This window comes from Taudactylus pleione, unplaced genomic scaffold (genome assembly GCF_031769625.1).
Source record: "Taudactylus pleione unplaced genomic scaffold, aTauple2 ptg000824l, whole genome shotgun sequence".
NCBI classification, from domain to species: domain Eukaryota; kingdom Metazoa; phylum Chordata; class Amphibia; order Anura; family Myobatrachidae; genus Taudactylus; species Taudactylus pleione.
In genome coordinates this window covers 29566-48490 of record NW_028285226.1, presented here as the reverse complement: position 1 = coordinate 48490, position 18925 = coordinate 29566, and the positions used below count along the sequence as shown (strand labels likewise).

The 18925-nt window shown below is 44.9% G+C and overlaps 1 protein-coding gene across 1 annotated transcript in view; it reads left to right on the top strand.

Annotated features, from left to right (window-relative positions):
- Window positions 1-18924, top strand: part of TTC39A (tetratricopeptide repeat domain 39A) — a 90051-nt gene extending 71127 nt beyond the window's left edge. The window contains exons 9-18 of the mRNA XM_088458314.1: window positions 2117-2225; window positions 2363-2430; window positions 2575-2634; window positions 3291-3452; window positions 3781-3872; window positions 7098-7218; window positions 12014-12125; window positions 14947-15061; window positions 15383-15499; window positions 17534-18924. Of these exons, the coding sequence (XP_088314440.1) occupies window positions 2117-2225; window positions 2363-2430; window positions 2575-2634; window positions 3291-3452; window positions 3781-3872; window positions 7098-7218; window positions 12014-12125; window positions 14947-15061; window positions 15383-15499; window positions 17534-17630 (1053 nt within the window). The 3' untranslated portion in view covers window positions 17631-18924. The remainder of the gene's footprint in view (window positions 1-2116; window positions 2226-2362; window positions 2431-2574; window positions 2635-3290; window positions 3453-3780; window positions 3873-7097; window positions 7219-12013; window positions 12126-14946; window positions 15062-15382; window positions 15500-17533) is intronic.
- The last annotated feature ends 1 nt before the right edge of the window (window position 18925 follows it).

Sequence of the window (18925 nt, the reverse complement as noted above, 5' to 3'; positions counted from 1 at the left end):
TTTAAATCCCCGACTTTCAATTAAAGGCTAAAACGGGGGTACCCATAGTGTTCCCCCATGTTTTTACAACTTTAGGGGGGTCTTACAATTATTTTATGGAAAAATTCGTAACTTTACGCAAATACAACTTCGGAGTTTCCCATTTTCGTTAATTTGATATTGAATACGGGGATAAGCGGGAGCGCGCACCAGACTTAACGCATAAAAAAACTCCGATATGAAACGTTAACTTCGGCAGTGAAGTTAAGGTTTCATATTGAATACCCCTCTGAGTCTGCAATAAAGTTTACACAATCAAAACTGCTGTAATTTTTTGTTTTGTTTCAACAAACAGGATAGATGCACAGCCATCGGCAAGCACCTACATATATAACATTATATAAATGAACTAATAACACTTAGATTAAAAGAAATCATAAAAAATTAACTGAAAATACCATACTGTGTCAAAGAATAATTAGGTAAATAAAATTAAATAAGAAACAATAACAAAAGAAAAAATGAAAATAATCAGAGCCAAAGTATAAAATATAGTATGAGATTCTTTTCCAAATTCGGAAACCTTGCTACTTAGAAAAGAAAGGGTATAGCAAACAGAGGGACACACTAATATTTTGCCGCCTAGGTAAGCTGTCGTAACAAAAAACAATTTGTATTTTCAAAGACTCTCCATATCTGTTCTTGAGTTTGGGTCGGGAGGCCATCAATATATACAGCCCATTTTTTGTGGAAGGAAATCACTCCCTTTTCAGTGGAAAATGTGGCAATGCGACGCTCGTAATAAAGAACCTCTAGCAAAGCTGACTTCCATTCCCCCAACGTAGGAGTGGACCGCTAAATCCAATGTTATATCGTGGGCCTCCTCCCATGATATCTGCAAAAAGTAAGGCACTAGCTGTCCTAGGTAGCCGGACATGAAGAGGCGTTGACAGATAGTCTAGTAGTTTACACCAGAATTTCCTAATCTTCCTACAAAACCAAAAATTATGGGAAATTGTGGCATAAGAGGCCTTGCATTTAAGGCATGAACCCGTTTCGGTAGGAAATAAAATGTTTCCTTTGGGTAGGAGAAATATATGTTCTATTTAATACTCGGATATGAATTTCCTGTAAGCGTGCCGACTTTAACGTCGGTAAAATCTTTGCTTTATAGCGGAGCATTTCCTCAAGTTCAGGTAGATCCAGTATTTCAGACTGCCAAATATTTGAAAGTATTGACCATGAGGTATCTCTCTCAACTGAGTAAGATCTGGATAGAGAAAACTAATCTTAATTTTTTTAGTTTGGCTAAAAGTAAGAACGTCTCTTAATTTGGAATCAGTATGAGTGGACTCTAGAGGATCAGCGAGTGACTGTACATAGTGTCTGGCTTGAAGATACATAAAGAAATTTGATCGAGGTATATGAAATTGTTCTTGGAATTGTGTAAATGAAAGTAAATGTCCACCAGGGTCAAAAATGTTTTTAATTGCTAGGATCCCCTTACAATACCAAGACTTATAGACCAATCCGCTTCTAATTGCAATTTTAAAGGCTGTGGGCCTGATTCAGAGCCAGATGCTCTTGAATCAGGGCGTTTTTAATTTTTTTTTGTTGCGGCCTCCTGGCCACTGGCTAAGCTGTGGGTGACCACCCACAGCTTTTGCGTGCGGTCAGGTGACGGTCGCAATGGTCGCGACCATCGGGGCTTGCGACAAGACCCTTGTGGTAGGGTCTCGTCCGTCGCAAGCCCCAGAGAGCTTCCTGCTCTAACAGAGCAGGAAGCTCTCCACTGACATCACCGGTGATGTCAGTGGTGCCTCCCACAAACAGCAGGCGTTCCTTCGGGAACGCCTCCGTTTGTGTAGCCACCCCCCCTCTCCGCCTACCAAACGGGGCGAGCTGTTGATCAACATCGACAGCCGCCCCTTTTGTAGCGAGTCACTACCCCACCATCCACCCACTTGCGAGCGCTATGCGCTCGTGAGCGGATCTGAATCAGGCCCTGTGTTTGCAAAATGACTGTTACTTTATATCTTTATACTTTATTTCTCTCCAAAGTTTGACACATTTGTTTGATTCATCTCCCTCATTGAAGTCTGTTCTCACGGTTTTACCATTGAATGCTTGTTCCCAGGATTACGGCCTAATGCAGCTCCAGGAGGGGGCGGCAGCTCACAGTTTCCGAGCCTTACTCTGCACTCTGCTGCTCCTATGTTACCACACGTTCCTGAGCTTTGTGCTGGGTAAGTGGCGCTTTCTGATGCTGCACGCGGGCGTTCCATCATCGTGCCACGCTCCAGTGCTCCCTGGGATGGCTGCTGCTCTATTAGCTTTGTGGATGCACCACGGTTTTGCACTAAATTGTATTCTCCTAACACAGGTACAGGCAAAGGGAACATTGAGGAAGCCGAGAATTTACTACAACCTTATCTAAAGCGCTATCCCAAGGTACGGCCAGTGTACTCACGTTCCAGCATAGGCCCAGTCATTCTGTGAGCCAGACAGATCATATCATTTCTACTTTTATTTGTAGGAAAAATGTTTTGGGATTGTATTGTCATAGTAATCATCAGGACATGTCTTTCTCCGCAGGGCGCCATATTTCTGTTTTTCGCTGGAAGAATCGAAGAAATTAAAGGCAACATTGACAGAGTAAGAAGATTAATATTGTGCTGTATTGAGAAAACTGTACTATAAATATCCACAGAAATGAAATATATCATTTATACAGTCTTTGGGACAGATTTGCTAAAATTTCTAAAAAGTCAAATGGAGGCGCATGCACTAATAGCAAAACTGTGGTGGGGCATGCTGGGATGTGTAGTTCCACAGCAGCTGGAGTGACACACCTTCCCTACCCCTGATCTACAGGGTAATGATGGTGGCTCCTGTCAAACTGGGGCAGAAAGGCTGTAGCATCAAGCGCAAGTGTATATGAACCATGGCATTGTGTTTATGTATATATTTATATCACCTATAAAATATGTGTGTATACAAGGCCAGATTAAGGTTTGTGGGGGCCCCAGGGCAACTAACTTGTGGGGGCCCCTTACCAATTACAATTGTCAATAAGATATGCTGGTGATGTTACTAAAATTCTAATGGGTACATATTCCCAGCATCACAAATGTGTTCCACACCCTATAGTGCCCCCAGATCACAGTATATCACACAGAAACCCCAGTTCACATTGGTCACAGCACCCCCATGCTGGTGGTGATGCAGTGGGTGAGCGATTGCCCCTTGAGTCCTATTGGTAATCCTGCACTGTGTATATACAGTATGTAATTCTTTGAACGTTCTTGCAGGCCATCCAGCGGTTTGAGGAGTGCTGTGAAGCTCAGCAGAACTGGAAGCAGTTCCATCACATGTGCTACTGGCAGCTGATGTGGTGCTTCACCTACAAGCAGCAGTGGAAGATGGCCTATTTTTATGCTGACCTCCTGAGCAAGGAGAGCTCCTGGTCTAAGGTATATATATATATAAATACTCATTATTATTAAATCGGGTGGTTGTGTACAGTTACAGTGCTATGGTACGTTGTTATTATCCTTGCTGCAAGTCACCGACTCGATAAAAACATGAGGCCGCAGGTTGAGAGTTTATATAGAAATGACCTGGAACCCTGAGATGACTTCTCAGTTCCTTATATATAATACACAGCAGTGGAGTACATTATTTTTGTACAGCATTATAATGACTGATGAGTTCTGATATTAGGGCACTTATATACATTTGAAATCATTGCTTTTTGGATCATATGTCTTTCTCATGATGCACCTCCCCTGCTCTTCACAGGCTACATACGTGTACATGAAAGCTGCCTGCCTCAGCATGTTTGGAAAACAAGACTCAAAACCATTTGAGGACGATGAAGTACAACTTTTTAGGTTTGTACCAGGACGCAGCACATTTTGTAGGTCACACTGCGTAGGCTTTGTGTAGGTCTCATCATCAGTGATGCCTTCAGGATAGTACAGCATAGTTGTGCTACTTTATACTAACCTCTAGGGGAAATACAATGGACAGCAGGAAGCCACAGACTGAGAGTTAGATAGTGGAAGGATCAGTGGGCCTGATTCAGAGCCGGACGCTCTGACCAGAGCACTCGCTCTGAATCAGTGCCCTCCTACCTAAAAATGGGGCGGCCTCCTGGCCTCTCGCATAGCTGGGGGTGACCACCCACAGCTTATGCGAGCGGCTAAAAAGATGGTCGCGATGGTCAAGAGCATCACGACCATCGGGCTTGCGACGAGACCCTGCGGTAGGGTCTCGCTGCCGCAAGCCCAGGAGTGCTTTTGGCTGGAAACGCCTCCGTCTGGGCAGCCACGCCCCCGGCACGCCCACCAAAGGGGGCGTGCTGTCACTCACCATCGACAGCACGCCCCCTTTGGCGCGAGACTCGCGCATGCGCACGACGGAGCTCCCTCCGTCGTGCGCATGCGCACTAGGGCACCATCGACCAGCTTGCGAGCGCTCAGCACTCGCGAGCGGGTCTGAATCAGGCCCAGTGTCCTCAGCAGCACAGAGTTTTAATTTGAGGCTCCTGTCAAACTGGTGTGGAAAGATTAGGGGGTTTAATGTGCTACTACTGTATATTAATGTAATTAATTTGAGATGACATGGATCACCTCCACTGTCCCCTTATGTAAGTGAGCGTAGGTATGTTCTATAAGGTTTTTGGTTGGTTTTTAGGTACCTCCCCTAAATGGCAGCAGCTAAGCTTTTCTCACCGTAGCCGATAGTTTGCCAAAACTTTTGAGAAACTGTAAAACAATGCACACAATGCAATTTCTGTCACCTGACATTGTCACAGCCCTGGAAGTGGTGTGTGCATAGTACTCATGGTAATAATCGGCTAAGATGAAACGCGCCTATTACTTAATTTAATAATAATTAATGAATTATTAAAATTAATAGTAATGTAACTTTAAAACGAAAGGATAGGCAAAGAACTGACACACTTGGATTTAAATATACTGCACTTTAGTCTGCCATTTTCATTAGGCAGACCCAGTAATTAGGGCATTCCCCGTCACTTGCGATTAGTCCCTGTTATCCCCCAGGGGCAGTCATGCGGGAAGTGGGTTATTTGACTGTACATACAAGTTCATTGATTTGCAGTTTGTGACTTATTTCAGATTAGACTTTGTTGGACATGTTGTTCTCCGGATATTGTGGAACTACAAGTATCAGCATTCTCTGATAACCAAACGCAGCATGTTGGAATGTAGAGCCACATATGCCGGAGTGCCGCAGCTTATCTCCTGTCCTGTACATAATTATAAACATTTAGACACACAGAAATGGCCACTGGGTTTATAAATGGAGCTGATGCATTAAAGCGTAGCTGTCACCAACACAGCCGCTCGTTACACAGATATCTGTATAGACAACAACTACTGAAGCCTTTTTTTGTACATTTACTGTTTGTGGCAGCTGTGGGTAGCCACCTCTTTACATGCCTGCATGAAGCTAGGCATGTTTTGGGCAGTTATGTGCATTTATGAGTGTGATTTGCCCATGTACTCTTAGTAACATGCTCAGTCTACTCCTGGGAAACATTTTCTGACAGCGTCAAGCTGCCTGCTTTTAGTTCATTGCCTCTAAGTCAGAGATTGGCTGCAGGAGGGCTTAGGGCCACAAGTGGCCGTCTGAGCCTTCACCTGTGGCCCACAGTCCCTTAGTGCTTTATTGTCAGATCTGTTGGTTATAGCATGTAACACTTTGTAGCATGCCTGCTGTTATGGTATTACAGATTGGTAAATGTATTGTTTCACTTATTACTGAGTGGTAATAAGTAATGTGCAGACCTTTTGAAGGCTAGAGGGCTGCCCACTGAAGGGCATCAGGATGCCTATCTATGCACTGAATCAAAGGCGGGGAACCTTTTTACCGCTGAGGGCCATTGTGATATATGTAACATTATTCCCGGGCCTGTTGCAGGCCACGCCCCTTCCATGTGATGTCATACAGGGGCAGGGCCACAATCGCCAGTGATTACAGCAATGCCCGGAGCATCCTGAGTTTTTTTCCATACTTATATATCAACTGTACATCATCTATAGCAGGGGTGGGGAACCTTTTTTCTGCAGAGGGCCATTTTGATATATATATTATTTGCGGGTCTGGTGCAGGCCACGCCCCCTTCCGTGTGATGTCACACAGGGGTGGGGCTACAATCGCCAGTGATTACAGCAATGCCCAGAGCATCTTGAGGATGCTCAGAGGAGCTGTAAAGGCAGCCATGTGACTGTTTGAAGTGTCCTAAGGACGCTCCAGGCGGCCCTGCTGCATAGATTTTGGCTGCAGGGTGCCATTCTAGACACCAAGCTAGCCAAATGAGGCTAGCATAAAAAAGCTCTGAGGGCCAGACCAAATGATTCTGGAGGCCTTATACGGCCCCCGAGCCTAAGGTTCCCCGTCCCTGCTCTAAATGATCACTAATAGCTGCCTACCATAATGCCTGAGGTACAGTATGTATGACAAGAAAAGGAAGGTCACAGATTTACAGCTGATTTTTCACAATAGGATATGTATGTACAGGTTGAGTCTCCCATATCCAAATATTCCTAAAAACTGAATATTCCGAAATACGTTCATTTTTTTTAGCATGACTGGGATAGTGACACCTTTGCTTTTTGATGGTTCAGTGTATACAAACTTCGTTTATGGCACAAAATTATTAAAAAAATATTGTATAAAATAAGGTGTATATGAAGCATAAATGAATTTCATGTATGTACACAAACTTTGTTTGAGCCACAAAATTAATGAAAGTATTGTATAAAATGACCTGCAGGCTTTGCGTATATAAGGTGTATATAAAACATAAATGCATTCTGTGTTTAGATTCGGGTCCCATTCCCAAGAAATCTCATTATGATATGCAAATATTCCAAACTACGGAATATTCCGATATAGAAAATACCCCTGGTCCCAAGCATTTTGGATATAGGAGACTCAACCTAATGTTACATACCAATGAATTGTAGGTTATTCTATAAGTGTGCACTTGACCCAGCATTTTTTGCATGCTGTATATTGGTATAATAACGGGAGCCACGTCCGTGTATGTAGGTGACTTCGTATATGTTTGTATTACTTTTTTTCAGGCAGGTGCCAAGCTTAAAAGTTAAAATAGCTGGGAAATCACTTCCGACAGAGAAATTTGCTATAAGAAAATCTCGGCGATATCAACCTCAGAATCCTGTCCCTTTGCCTGTTCCCCCTTTGGTATGTTCCTCACTACATGTGTAATTGTTATTGGTAGCATTGTAAAGATTTATATTACATTATAAATTTATTTTTCTGTTTCTACTATAGAACCTCATGTTACACTCTGGTGTTTATCACTCTCCTGATCTCTCACAACGTTATCCAGCTTATTCACTAACATTACATTTAGGGGCAATATCAGCACTAAACCAGAGCAACCAATCACACACTTGCTTTTATGGTACTTACAATAGACAGATATAATAAACTTGCTGATTGGTTTGGAAAATTCTGGGCCTGATTCAGAAATGTACGCTAATGTTAATGCCACCACAGCTGCAGATCTGGACGTAGTGACTGTGCGACAATATGCAAATGTCGCAGACGCCGGGATTTGTATTGAGATGCCCACGGGTGGCATAGCAAATCCAGATCTTTTGATAATGGACCTTCTAAGTAACCCTATGGTTATGGTAACCAGAATGGCCACATGTGTTAAGACGCCAGACATTTTGAATGTGTATGGGATCGCAGACGCAGGCTGCTAATTGTTTCGACACGCCTGCAGTTTTCCCCGCCACTTCCTGTTGTCTCCCCCCAAACGCTCCTACTGTCAATCACACTGCGAGTAAAAAGGTCGCTGCGAGCGACAATGGTAATGTACCTTGATTTTTGCAAAGATAGCCGATCATCGCTTAACTGCGTAAGTATCGGCATAGCGTACATCTCAGGCCCTCTGGCCCTAAATGTGATATTAGTAAATGGGCTCTCACACAATAGGCTTTTTATTTTTAAAGGCAAAACGATTCATTAGTTTGAGGAAATATTTTAATTCTATTACAAAAGAAAGTGTTCTGGTCTTCTTCACACAGCTGAGGCAGCCATTGTATGGGCGGGGCCACTTATTCATGAGATTGTCAATTTATAGTGACTATTGCTGAGACCTTTTTTCATTCTTGTGATTATTGGTCCTGTCCCACCTCCATTTAGTGTCAGGCGCCTCAGCGACGTCACTAGTTCTCAGCAAATTGATAAGACTGCATTCTCAGGAATATCCGCTGAGCTAAAGATGAGTGGGTGGTGACACTTTGCTACCCTGTCACCTACAGGCAGCAATAGAACGCTGCCACCTAGTGGATAACACTTTGTTAAATGCATGTTAATAGCAAAATTATTTTTTTTATATATACTGTATATGTGTGTAAAGACAATAGGATGTTAGAAGTTTTAATGAATAACACATATAACCATGCAATTACTTGCAATAAAGCAATAGTAGATTCATAGGGGTAAATTTACTAAGAATCGAGAGAGGTCAAGTTTATTTTTTTTAAATCTCGATTTGCATCCCCGAATCTTGGATGATTTTCCCATTTTTCTACTTGCAAATTCACTAAGAAGTGAGTTTAGCTGAAAGTGAGATTGCTGATGGTGATGCAGATAAAGATATCTCCCCCGAGTTGCAAGTGAAGATGAGATTACTCACCGAGATTGCAGTGTTTTCTCTCTTCCAAACTCACCCGAGCAAGCAGCCTGCACATATCAGTGAGATATGTGTAAGCTGCTTGTGTGTTAAGACCTGTAAAAAACGGGTTAAATAATATTTTAAAAAATTAAAGCTTAACCAGCCCCGGACTTGCCAGCCTGTCCTGGTACCTAAAATTACGGGGAACAAAATGAGTAGAGTTCCACAGTAAATAAGGTACCAGCACCAGGCTGCAGGGCCATTCCTGGTTTTAATTATATGGGGAAAAACTTTGCGTAGTGGTACCCCTATAATTAAAACCAGCACTGGATGCTTTCTAGTGGGGGGCTGATGCCACAGCCAGGTGAGCCCATTCACCGGGCCTCCTAGCCGCAGCATCAGTCCTGACCGCTAGTCAGCCCAGGCCAGGGATCCCTGGGGAGTTAGGGATCCCTCCAAAAAGGAGTTCCCCTCTCCAGGGCACCCCTAGCCTAGGCTTATAGCCGGGGCTATCCCTACCACCCCTGGGCAGTGGGTGGCGGGTTGCTAGTGTTAGTGTGTAGTGTAAACTAAATGGTTAAATATTGTCTTTAGTTGTGGAACTACACGTACCAGCAAGCCTCCCCCGCATGCTGGTATTTGGAGAACCACAAATACCAGCATGCAGGGCATTACGGGCTCGCTGGCACTTGTAGTTCCACAACCACAGCAATACGTAAATAAACACAACATACACCGTGAAAGTAAAATTTTATTATAACATACATGCACACTCACTATCACACATACTAACCTTGTATCCGAAGTAATCCATAGGGGTACCTATAAAAAAAAATCCATACTCACCTCCAAGCGGACTGAATAAAGGTATGTGTGTGTACACATACCTTTTACTCCGCGCAAATGACCGGGGCACATGTGTGCCCCGTCACTGAAGTAGCCGCCAGCCAATCAGTGGGCATCTCCGTCGGAATAGCTCGCTGACTGGCTGTATGCAGTCAGCATGTCTCCCCATAGACTTCAACGGAGAGAAATCTCCATTGAAGTCTATGCTGGGAGCGGCTACATTGTATCTACTGATGTAACCACAAGGTTAAACACAATTAACCTTGTGGTTACATCAATGATACAATGTAACGGGTCCCAGCATAGACTTCAATGGAGAGACATCCATGAAGAGATAGCAGAGAGACATTTGGAGATACGGGTAAGAAGCAAGGGGGAGAGGTCAGGGGTGGAAAGGTAAATTTCAGTATCAGCATAGAGATGATATTGGAGGTCAAAAGAGTTAATGAGTTCACCTAGAGAGGACGTATATAGGGAGAAAAGGAGAGGTCCAAGAACAGAACCATGGGGAACTCCTACTGTTAGAGGAAGTGGGGGGGAAGAGGAGTCCTGAGAGGAGACAGATAAGGAACGATCAGAGAGGTAGGAGGACAGCCAGGAGAGGGCAATGCCACGCAAACCAAGAGAGTGAAGGATTTGCAGGAGGATAGGGTGGTCTACAGTGTCAAATGCAGCAGAGAGGTCAAGGAAAATGAGCAGAGAGTAGTGGCCCTTGGATTTGGCAGCAAGGAGGTCATTGCTGACTTTTGTGAGGGCAGTTTCAGTGGAGTGGAGAGAACGGAAGCCAGATTGAAATGAGTCAAGGAGGGAGTGGGAAGAAAGAAAGGTGGTAAGGCAGTTGTAAACAATACGCTCAAGGAGTTTGGAAGCAAAAGGGAGGAGAGAGATGGGTCGGTAGTTGGAGAGTATGTTAGGATCCGGGGTAGGTTTTTTAAGAATGGAAGAGACAAGGGCATGTTTGAATGCAGAAGGGACAGTGCCAGATGATAGGGAGAGATTGAGGAGGTGGGCAAGATGGGAAGAGGCAGAGGGAGACAGGTAACAGAGGAGACGGGAAGGGATAGGGTCAAGGTGGAAGGAGGGGAGGACCGGATGAGGGCCATGACTTCCTCTCCCGAAACAGGGGAGGAGGATGTCAGAGTTGGTGAGACAGAAGGGGAGGGGTGGTTAGGGATGGGAGGGGCAGAAGTGCTGAGGGTCTGATGGGATAAGATGTCCTCACGTATGGAGTTAATTTTAGATGTAAAGTAGGTGGCAAAGTCAAGGGCAGAGAGCAAGGAGGGGAGGCGAGGAGGACAAGGGCAGAAGAGGGAGTTGAAAGTGGCAAAGAGATGCCGGGGGTTTGCGGACTGGGAGGAGATGAGGTTCTTGAAATATGATTGTTTGGAGAGGGACAGGGCAGCACAGTAGGATGAGAGAATACATTTGAAATGGAGGAAGTCAGCCATAGAGCGTGATTTCCTCCACTGGCGCTCAGCAATTCTTTACAGGTGAACTACATGTACCATTGAGCCCTTAATGCCCTGCATGCTGGTACTTGTGGTTCTCCACAGCCTCTGGCTGTGGCATCAGTCCCCCGCTAGAAAGGGTCCAGAGCCGGTTTTAAATTTATGGTGTACCTCACGCAAATTTTTTCTCCATATATTTAAAACCAGGTCTGGCCTTGCTGCCTGGTGCTGGTTCTTAAATTACAGTAGAACCCTACACATTTTTTTCCCTGTAATTTAAAGAACCAGGACAGGCTGACAAATTCGGGGCTGGTTAGTCTTTTTGGGGGGGACCTCACGTCATTTTTTTTAAATAATTAAAAATAATTTAACAAGTTAACAAAAGAAACATACACAAAACACAATGATTTGTGTGTGTTTCAGCCAAACTCGCAGCTCTGGAGGTGAGTGTTTTAAAATGTCAATTTGGCAGAGAGTTTGCAGACATCTCACCCGACATTGTCATCCCGATTCTTGGTAAATTTGTGAGTGTTATCTTTTAAGTGAAAAGTACTTCAGAGTTTGGCCGATGGTGAGAAGATTCGAGTTTGCTAGCTCTCCCGAGTTTTTTAGTAAATTTGCGATTTGAAAAACATGCCTCATCTCACCCATACTCGATTCCTAGTAAATTTACCCCTTGGCTTCTCTGTCTCCCTCCCATCGTGGTTCCGAACCGAACCACCCGTCCCCCATCGCGGATCCGTACCGACATACCCCCACTTCCAAACTTACCCTGGCGGCAGGTCCTCTTCTGCCAAGGCTCCCCCGCATAGGCTTCCACTGCGAGGACATTGAGGAGACAGGACAGCCTTACACATATATACACCATATATAGCAATGTTTCTTAGAACTAGTATAATTGGCTGGGTCAGAAACTACCGTACCTGTAATCACAGTGAAAAATCCTGGAACCATGAACTGTTGGGGGTGCACAAGATCTTCACTGACTCATGCAGGGTTCCGGGACTGTGGTGTAATGAGTGTGTTGTACATGATGATGTCTTTCATGTTCTAGGAGATGATGTATATCTGGAACGGCTATGCAGTGATCGGAAAGCAGAGTGATCTCACCGAGGCCATGCTCAGGACTTTGACGCTAGCAGAGGAAGCACTGGAAGGAGCTGCAGGTAGCAAGTCATATAGTTTAAGGCAAGCACTCATATTTGGGGTGTTTTTGCATGTGGGGACCAGTAACTCATTATATTTCACGGCATCACCTATAGTCAAACTGTATTATTCATCTGAGTTCCTATCATTTCAATTCCTGAATCAGCTTGATGTCGGTTGCAGCAGCAGGAATTGTACAGTTTGCAATTTTCTCATAGAATTATCCATTTCAATCTAGTACACAGGTTCTCAAACTCGGTGCTCAGGAGCTCAAACAGTACATGTTTTCCAGGTCTCCTCACAGAATCACAAGTGAAATAATCAGCTCCACCTGTGGATCTTTTTAAAATGTGTCAGTGAGTAATGACTTCACCTGTGCACCTGCTGGCTGACCTGGAAAATGTGACCTGTGTGGGGTCGCGAGGACCGAGTATAAGAACCACTGATCTAGTAGAAAAACATTTTCTGGGCATTCAAAATACAATATATACAAATACAAGATAAGTGTCAGCATTGGTCTTCCGTGATATACACTGGGGGAGATTCAAGTAAGAGGCCCCATCAGAACCTCACTGCTAACTGAGTCTCCACCTGTCAATCACTCCAGTAGCTGACTGCTGCGTCTTTTGCTTTGACTTACAAAGGGATTTCCTGTTTTGGAATACAGGGTAACTGGTGTGCACTGAAAAAATGCTTCCCCCACAGATGAGAACACCAAACGTATCCAGTCTTGCATTTCGCTGCTAAGATCCATGTAACTCATATTCCTGCATTAACGATAAATGGATAAAGTTGTTATTTGTATAAATGTGACAGTAATGGTTCAGTAGAGTTGAATTAATTTAACAGCTTAAGAATCGTTGTACATAATATACAACTTTAAACCTGATTCCGAAAATGATAACAGATAGTGAGTGAGCCTGTATCTGAGGGGTATTCAACTCTGCTGAGGTTCCGTACGCCGGCCGTGTACAGAAGTTTCATGAGTGTACCTGCCCATATTCAGAGTAACACGAATCTTCGCACCTCCCCCAGCCCCCTGCCCTCTACAGCAGCTGTTATCACTATAGACAGCAGTAACGGATACTCCATGCTCGGTGCAAGAGATGTGACTGAAAGAGTCATCACCTCAGGATATGTACGACTCAGAATATGGTGTAACTCTGGCTACACACCCCACGAGACAGTTCTCTTATGTGCATACAGTGGCGAGGAATGGTGCGGGAGGGGAGGGTTACGGTTAGGCTGTGGGGAGGGTTAGGGTCAGGCTGTGGGGAGGGTTAGGGTCAGGCTGTGGGGGAGGGGACAGTATGGGTTAGGCTGCAGGGGTGCGGACAGTTAGGGTTAGGTTGTGGTAGGGGAGGGTTAGGTTTAGGCTGCGGGAGGGGAGGGTTAGGATCAGGCTGTGGGAGAGGAGGGTTAGGATCAGGCTGCAGGGGTGCGGACAGTTAGGGTTAGGCTGCGGAAGGGGAGGGTTAGGTTTAGGCTGCGGGAGGGGAGGGTTAGGATCAGGCTGTGGGAGAGGAGGGTTAGGATCAGGCTGCAGGGGTGAGGACAGTTTGGGTTAGGTTGCAGTAGGGGAGGGTTAGGATCAGGCTGTGGGAGAGGAGAGTTAGGATCAGGCTGCAGGGGTGCGGACAGTTAGGATCAGGCTGCAGGGGTGCGGACAGTTAGGGTTAGGCTGCGGTAGGGGAGGGTTAGGTTTAGGCTGCGGGAGGGGAGAGTAAGGATCATGCTGCAGGGGTGCGGACAGTTAGGGTTAGGCTGCGGTAGGGGAGGGTTAGGTTTAGGTTGCGGTAGGAGAGGGTTAGGATCAGGCTGTGGGAGAGGAGGGTTAGGATCAGGCTGCAGGGGTGAGGACAGTTTGGGTTAGGTTGCAGTAGGGGAGGGTTAGGATCAGGCTGTGGGAGAGGAGGGTTAGGATCAGGCTGCAGGGGTGCGGACAGTTTGGGTTAGGTTGCAGTAGGGGAGGGTTAGGATCAGGCTGTGGGAGAGGAGGGTTAGGATCAGGCTGCAGGGGTGCGGACAGTTAGGGTTAGGTTGTGGTAGGGGAAGGTTAGGATCAGGCTGTGGGAGAGGAGGGTTAGGATCAGGCTGCAGGGGTGCGGACAGTTTGGGTTAGGTTGCAGTAGGGGAGGGTTAGGATCAGGCTGTGGGAGAGGAGGGTTAGGATCAGGCTGCAGAGGTGCGGACAGTTAGGGTTAGGTTGTGGTAGGGGAAGGTTAGGATCAGGCTGTGGGAGAGGAGGGTTAGGATCAGGCTGCAGGGGGGGAGGGTCAGGCTGCAGATAGTTAGGGCTAGGCTGCTAGAGGGGAGGGTTAGGGATAGGCTGCAGGAAAGGTGGATTAGGGTTAATGGAAGGGTTATAATACATACCTGCATGTGTCTGGATTTCCACCGTCGGGATTACGTTGCCTGATACCTGACCGCCGGCATTATCAGCACCGGGATCGTGTACCCAACCCTCTCAGAATCAGGCCCAATATGTACATCTTTACTTTGCTCTTCAATGAAACCATAAGAAGATTTGGGCGTTAATAGTATTTTTCTTCTTTGATATTAAAAAAATTAGTAGTTGCCCAATTATAATATATTTTGGTAAAGATTAATGTCTGGGGCCACAGTCAGGACATACAGAGGACTGCATATACCTGGCCCACTGGAGACTTAGCAGAAAATGATACTGACTAGCAGCTAGGGAGATTGTATCACCGGCCGTCTGATAGCATTGTATCTCCAGCTATGGAATATTGCACTGCCCGGTGCCTGTGTCCTGACTCCTGACTGTCTAAGTCTCCTAAGAAAAGGGAGGAAATAAATGTTCTTTGTGCTCTTTGTCAGCCTCCGAATTCCTGGCAGATGATCAGTGTCTGGTGAAACTGCTCAAAGGCCTTTGCTTCAAGTATTTGGACCGAATTTCTGAGGCAGAAGAGAGCTTCAAATACATCACCACAAAGTGAGTGTGCACTGAGGAGGGCCCTATAACACACATATTATCGGTAACCATGCACTAACACGTACAGGGACTTCTTATTGGTATAATTGCCACATACAGCATATATATCGGGAGCAGATCTGGCTTTCTATAGACATGAACATTACAGGTATTTATAGACAGTAATAGCACCACCTATTCTGAATGAGTAATGATTCCACAACGTTGCAAATATATACATCATGCCACCAATCTTTATTAGCAAACAGGAACACTGTTGTTTGTTCCACAAGGTGCTGTTGTTCCACGAAGGCTTTGTGTCACTATTTATGTTCTCTTTAGTGAAAAGAAGATTAAATATGATGAATACCTGGTGCCCAATGCTTGGCTGGAGCTGGCTCTGTTGTATGTTCAGTTGGGCAGGAGGCAGGAGGCCATAAAACTACTTGAAAATGCCAAGTGAGTAGCGGGAGATTGCAGGGGTATTACGTCGAAACTGTATATGTCGGCATGTTCATAAATTTGACATTACCCATGTCGACATTGATGTAAGGTCATTGCTTTTAGTCTCACTCTATCCCTAAACCTAAAGGGGGCCCATACATCTGCAATAAATCGGTGCAATCCCCCACTTTGCAGATGATTGTGTAACATGATCGGCAATGTATGGGGCTCACCGATTCCAACCAAAGAGTGATTGGAATTGCTAAATCAGGTTGTCCAACATATTGGATTTCACCGACCAGTCGGGGCTTTAGATCAGCCGATTTGCTGGCGGTTACTAGTAAAAGGATGTGCCTCTCATGATTGGCAGATCTGTAATTTGCTGGAATGATCCGCAGGTCACTGAATACTATCTGTAATGTATGGACGCAGATTGGAGAATCATGGAATCAGGGAAAAAAACGCAGAATTGTTGAATCGTTTTTGGCTGATTGCTGACGTATGGGCCCCATAACACTAAAGGAAATGACTATATTTGTCAGTGTCAATATTTCTGATGTCGACATTCTGCGGGTGTCGTCTTTTTAACCATGTCGATGGGTGTCGTCTTTTTAACCATGTCGATACCATCAATGTCAATATTGTAAACAGAGACATTCTTACTGCATCTCGATTGCAGTACTCTGTAAGCTTATGAAATATGAACAGATGTCTACAAACATAAAATAACCAATAGTAAATATGGTATAATAGACTGATAACTAGTGGTATAGAGCAGATACCAGTCCCAGCTACATATTATAAAACATTGGGACAGTCTGTACGGTACAGGCAATCCTTTCATGGAGGTCGCACCTGTTACCTTCCATAATCTGTTTTGACTTATGTTCCTTGTCCTACCTATGTGACTAGCAAAGATGGGCTCAGTCTTCTTCTCCTGGTGCCCTTCCTAGTGCATGGGTCAGTTGTAGAGCTGGTATCGAATACAGGACTGACGCCTTTAGTTAATACTGAATGGGGCCCATTAAAGCCACTTTTGCACTTCTAATGGGCAATAAAGGGCTGGTGCAGATTTGAACCTACGTTGTTTTGCAGAGCTTTTGCTGTGCGCATGCTCCGGTACCAATGATCCGCAATCGCGGGCGATGTAGGGCCGTACATAAACTGAACGCATCTTCACCTGTGACTGAAGGGGTGTAAATCAGCAGTAATGGGGTGTTCTCACGCAGACTAGATCCAGAGAGAGCGTCGCAGGCTATGCAGAGTTGTGTGGTGGTGAAACTGCGCCTGTTTTCAGATCATACGCACGAGGACACTGATAATGAGGACAGCAATGAAACAAAGCATGCGGGTAGCGCTGGTCGGCCGCAGAGATGCGTACAAATCTGCTTACGCACATTTAGAGGTAGATGTACTAAGCCTTGGAGAGAGAGAAAGTACTATCCAATCGGTTCCTAACTGTCATGTCACAGGCTGTGTGAAAAATGACAGGAGCCGATTGGTATGTACTTTATCTTCGTTCACTTTATCTCTCTCCAAGGCTTAATACATAGACCCCAAAGTACCAACCAATCAGCTCCTAACTGTCACTTTGCAGGCTGTGCTTGAAAATGACAGTTGGGAGCTGCTTGGTTGGTACTTTATCTCTATCCAAGGCTTAGTACATCTACCCCTTAGTCCCATGCATGCAATGCAGGAGCACTTACCGCTGACAGTCTGCAACAGACCCTAAGTGTGTGTAGCTGTTACTAGATGTTGTTTCATGCAACCAGGAGGTAGTAGAATGTCAGGGGTGATGACACCTGGAATGTGGGGGCCATCTTACAGGTGCTCTCAGCACACAAGACGTCTAACAACACTGACAGTCAGAATTTGCCCGAGGAGAACTATCCCTCACAGAAGATCTCATGAATGTGAAATATGTAGTTTGCAGACAGTTTCTCAAAGGAAATACGACAGATGTTGAGAATGCAAATGCCTCACATTAGTCTTCACTTTACCATTCTACGTTATCAGCAACATTCCTGATGTTTGAACCTTTCTCCTCAGACACAACTACAAGAATTACTCCATGGAGTCCCGCACGCATTTCAGGATTCAGGACGCTTTACTACAAGCCAAATCCGTCCCTCACAACGGCTGCTGACGACAGTCCCTCAGGAAAATGCGATTAGTATTTATTTATCTATCGGTCACTGCGATGGTGGCGCAGCAGAAGGACAATGCTGGTCCGCAGACGAGGATCTATAAATTATTTGTCCAAATGTGATTTCCACGGGGGATGTTGTAGCCGAGATTTTATCAGCATTTTCTCCTTCAACTATCCCACTTTTTATTTAAAATTCATGACGTAATTGTGTCTAGGAATGCAGACACCACAGGATATGTGGAGTCGAGGTGCTTAACTGCACTTTAATCTGGTTTATACAAATATATTTATACTGTGTCTCCACACTACATTCATAGCTGCATAGGGTTTGTAACAAAGTAAAGTGCTTACACGCAGTTGTGCGTTTCTAAAAATATATATAATATCCAACTTATTATAAATGTGAGGTAGCGCGGCAGGGATTCACAGATCACAGTGGATCAGAGATTAGTTTTTGAGAATTGCCAATAGATGGCGCTAGATTAACCTTACAGAGTGGGATTCCAGACAAATGAGGGGAGTTTGGGTTCAAACTGCACTTAAAGTGATTTGATGTTTTAGTTGTGCACCTATAATGCCAAAATATCTGTCTGTTGTTGGAGTTTACTAGGTTCTATTAAATAAATAAAACTGCACTAACATTCCTACCCTAGTACAGACATACAAAGGAAAAATGTTCTTGATCCTGAATACGGTACGTTGTGAGGTAAAAATAATGTCTGTCTGGACCTAGCACTAAGCGAAGATTCTGTAGAAGTGACGAGCTGGTGCGCGATACAAATTATATTATTGTACAGTTGCATCACACCTCACAGGTGGCAAGAGATCAGTTAATAATTACAATGACTATCTGACTGACAACAACTGAAGTATTGAGAACAGTATTGCATTTCAAACTAGTACACAGCAGTCTCAGGGGTATATTTACTAAAGTGAGAGTTTTTAGAAGTGGAGATGTTGCGCATAGCAACCAATCAGATTCTACTTAACATTTATCTAGCACCTTCTAGAAAAGGGGCGGCCGAGCCGCATGCTGCTCTTTTATGTTTCCCTTGCAGCTCCCGACTTGGCAGACCCCCACTGGTACTGAGAACGCTGGTCTCTGAAGTGATCTGAGACTAAAGAAGCCTCTGATCACTTCAGAGGCCAGCGTTCCCATTGATGCAGTGTGCGGGTGACGTCATAACATCAGTTAGATCCAGCAGGCAGTGGCAGCAGCGACGAAGGGACTCGGGAACCCTGACCGAGTGGAAAGGTGCCAGCATGAAGACAGGTAAGTTTCTTCATAGGGG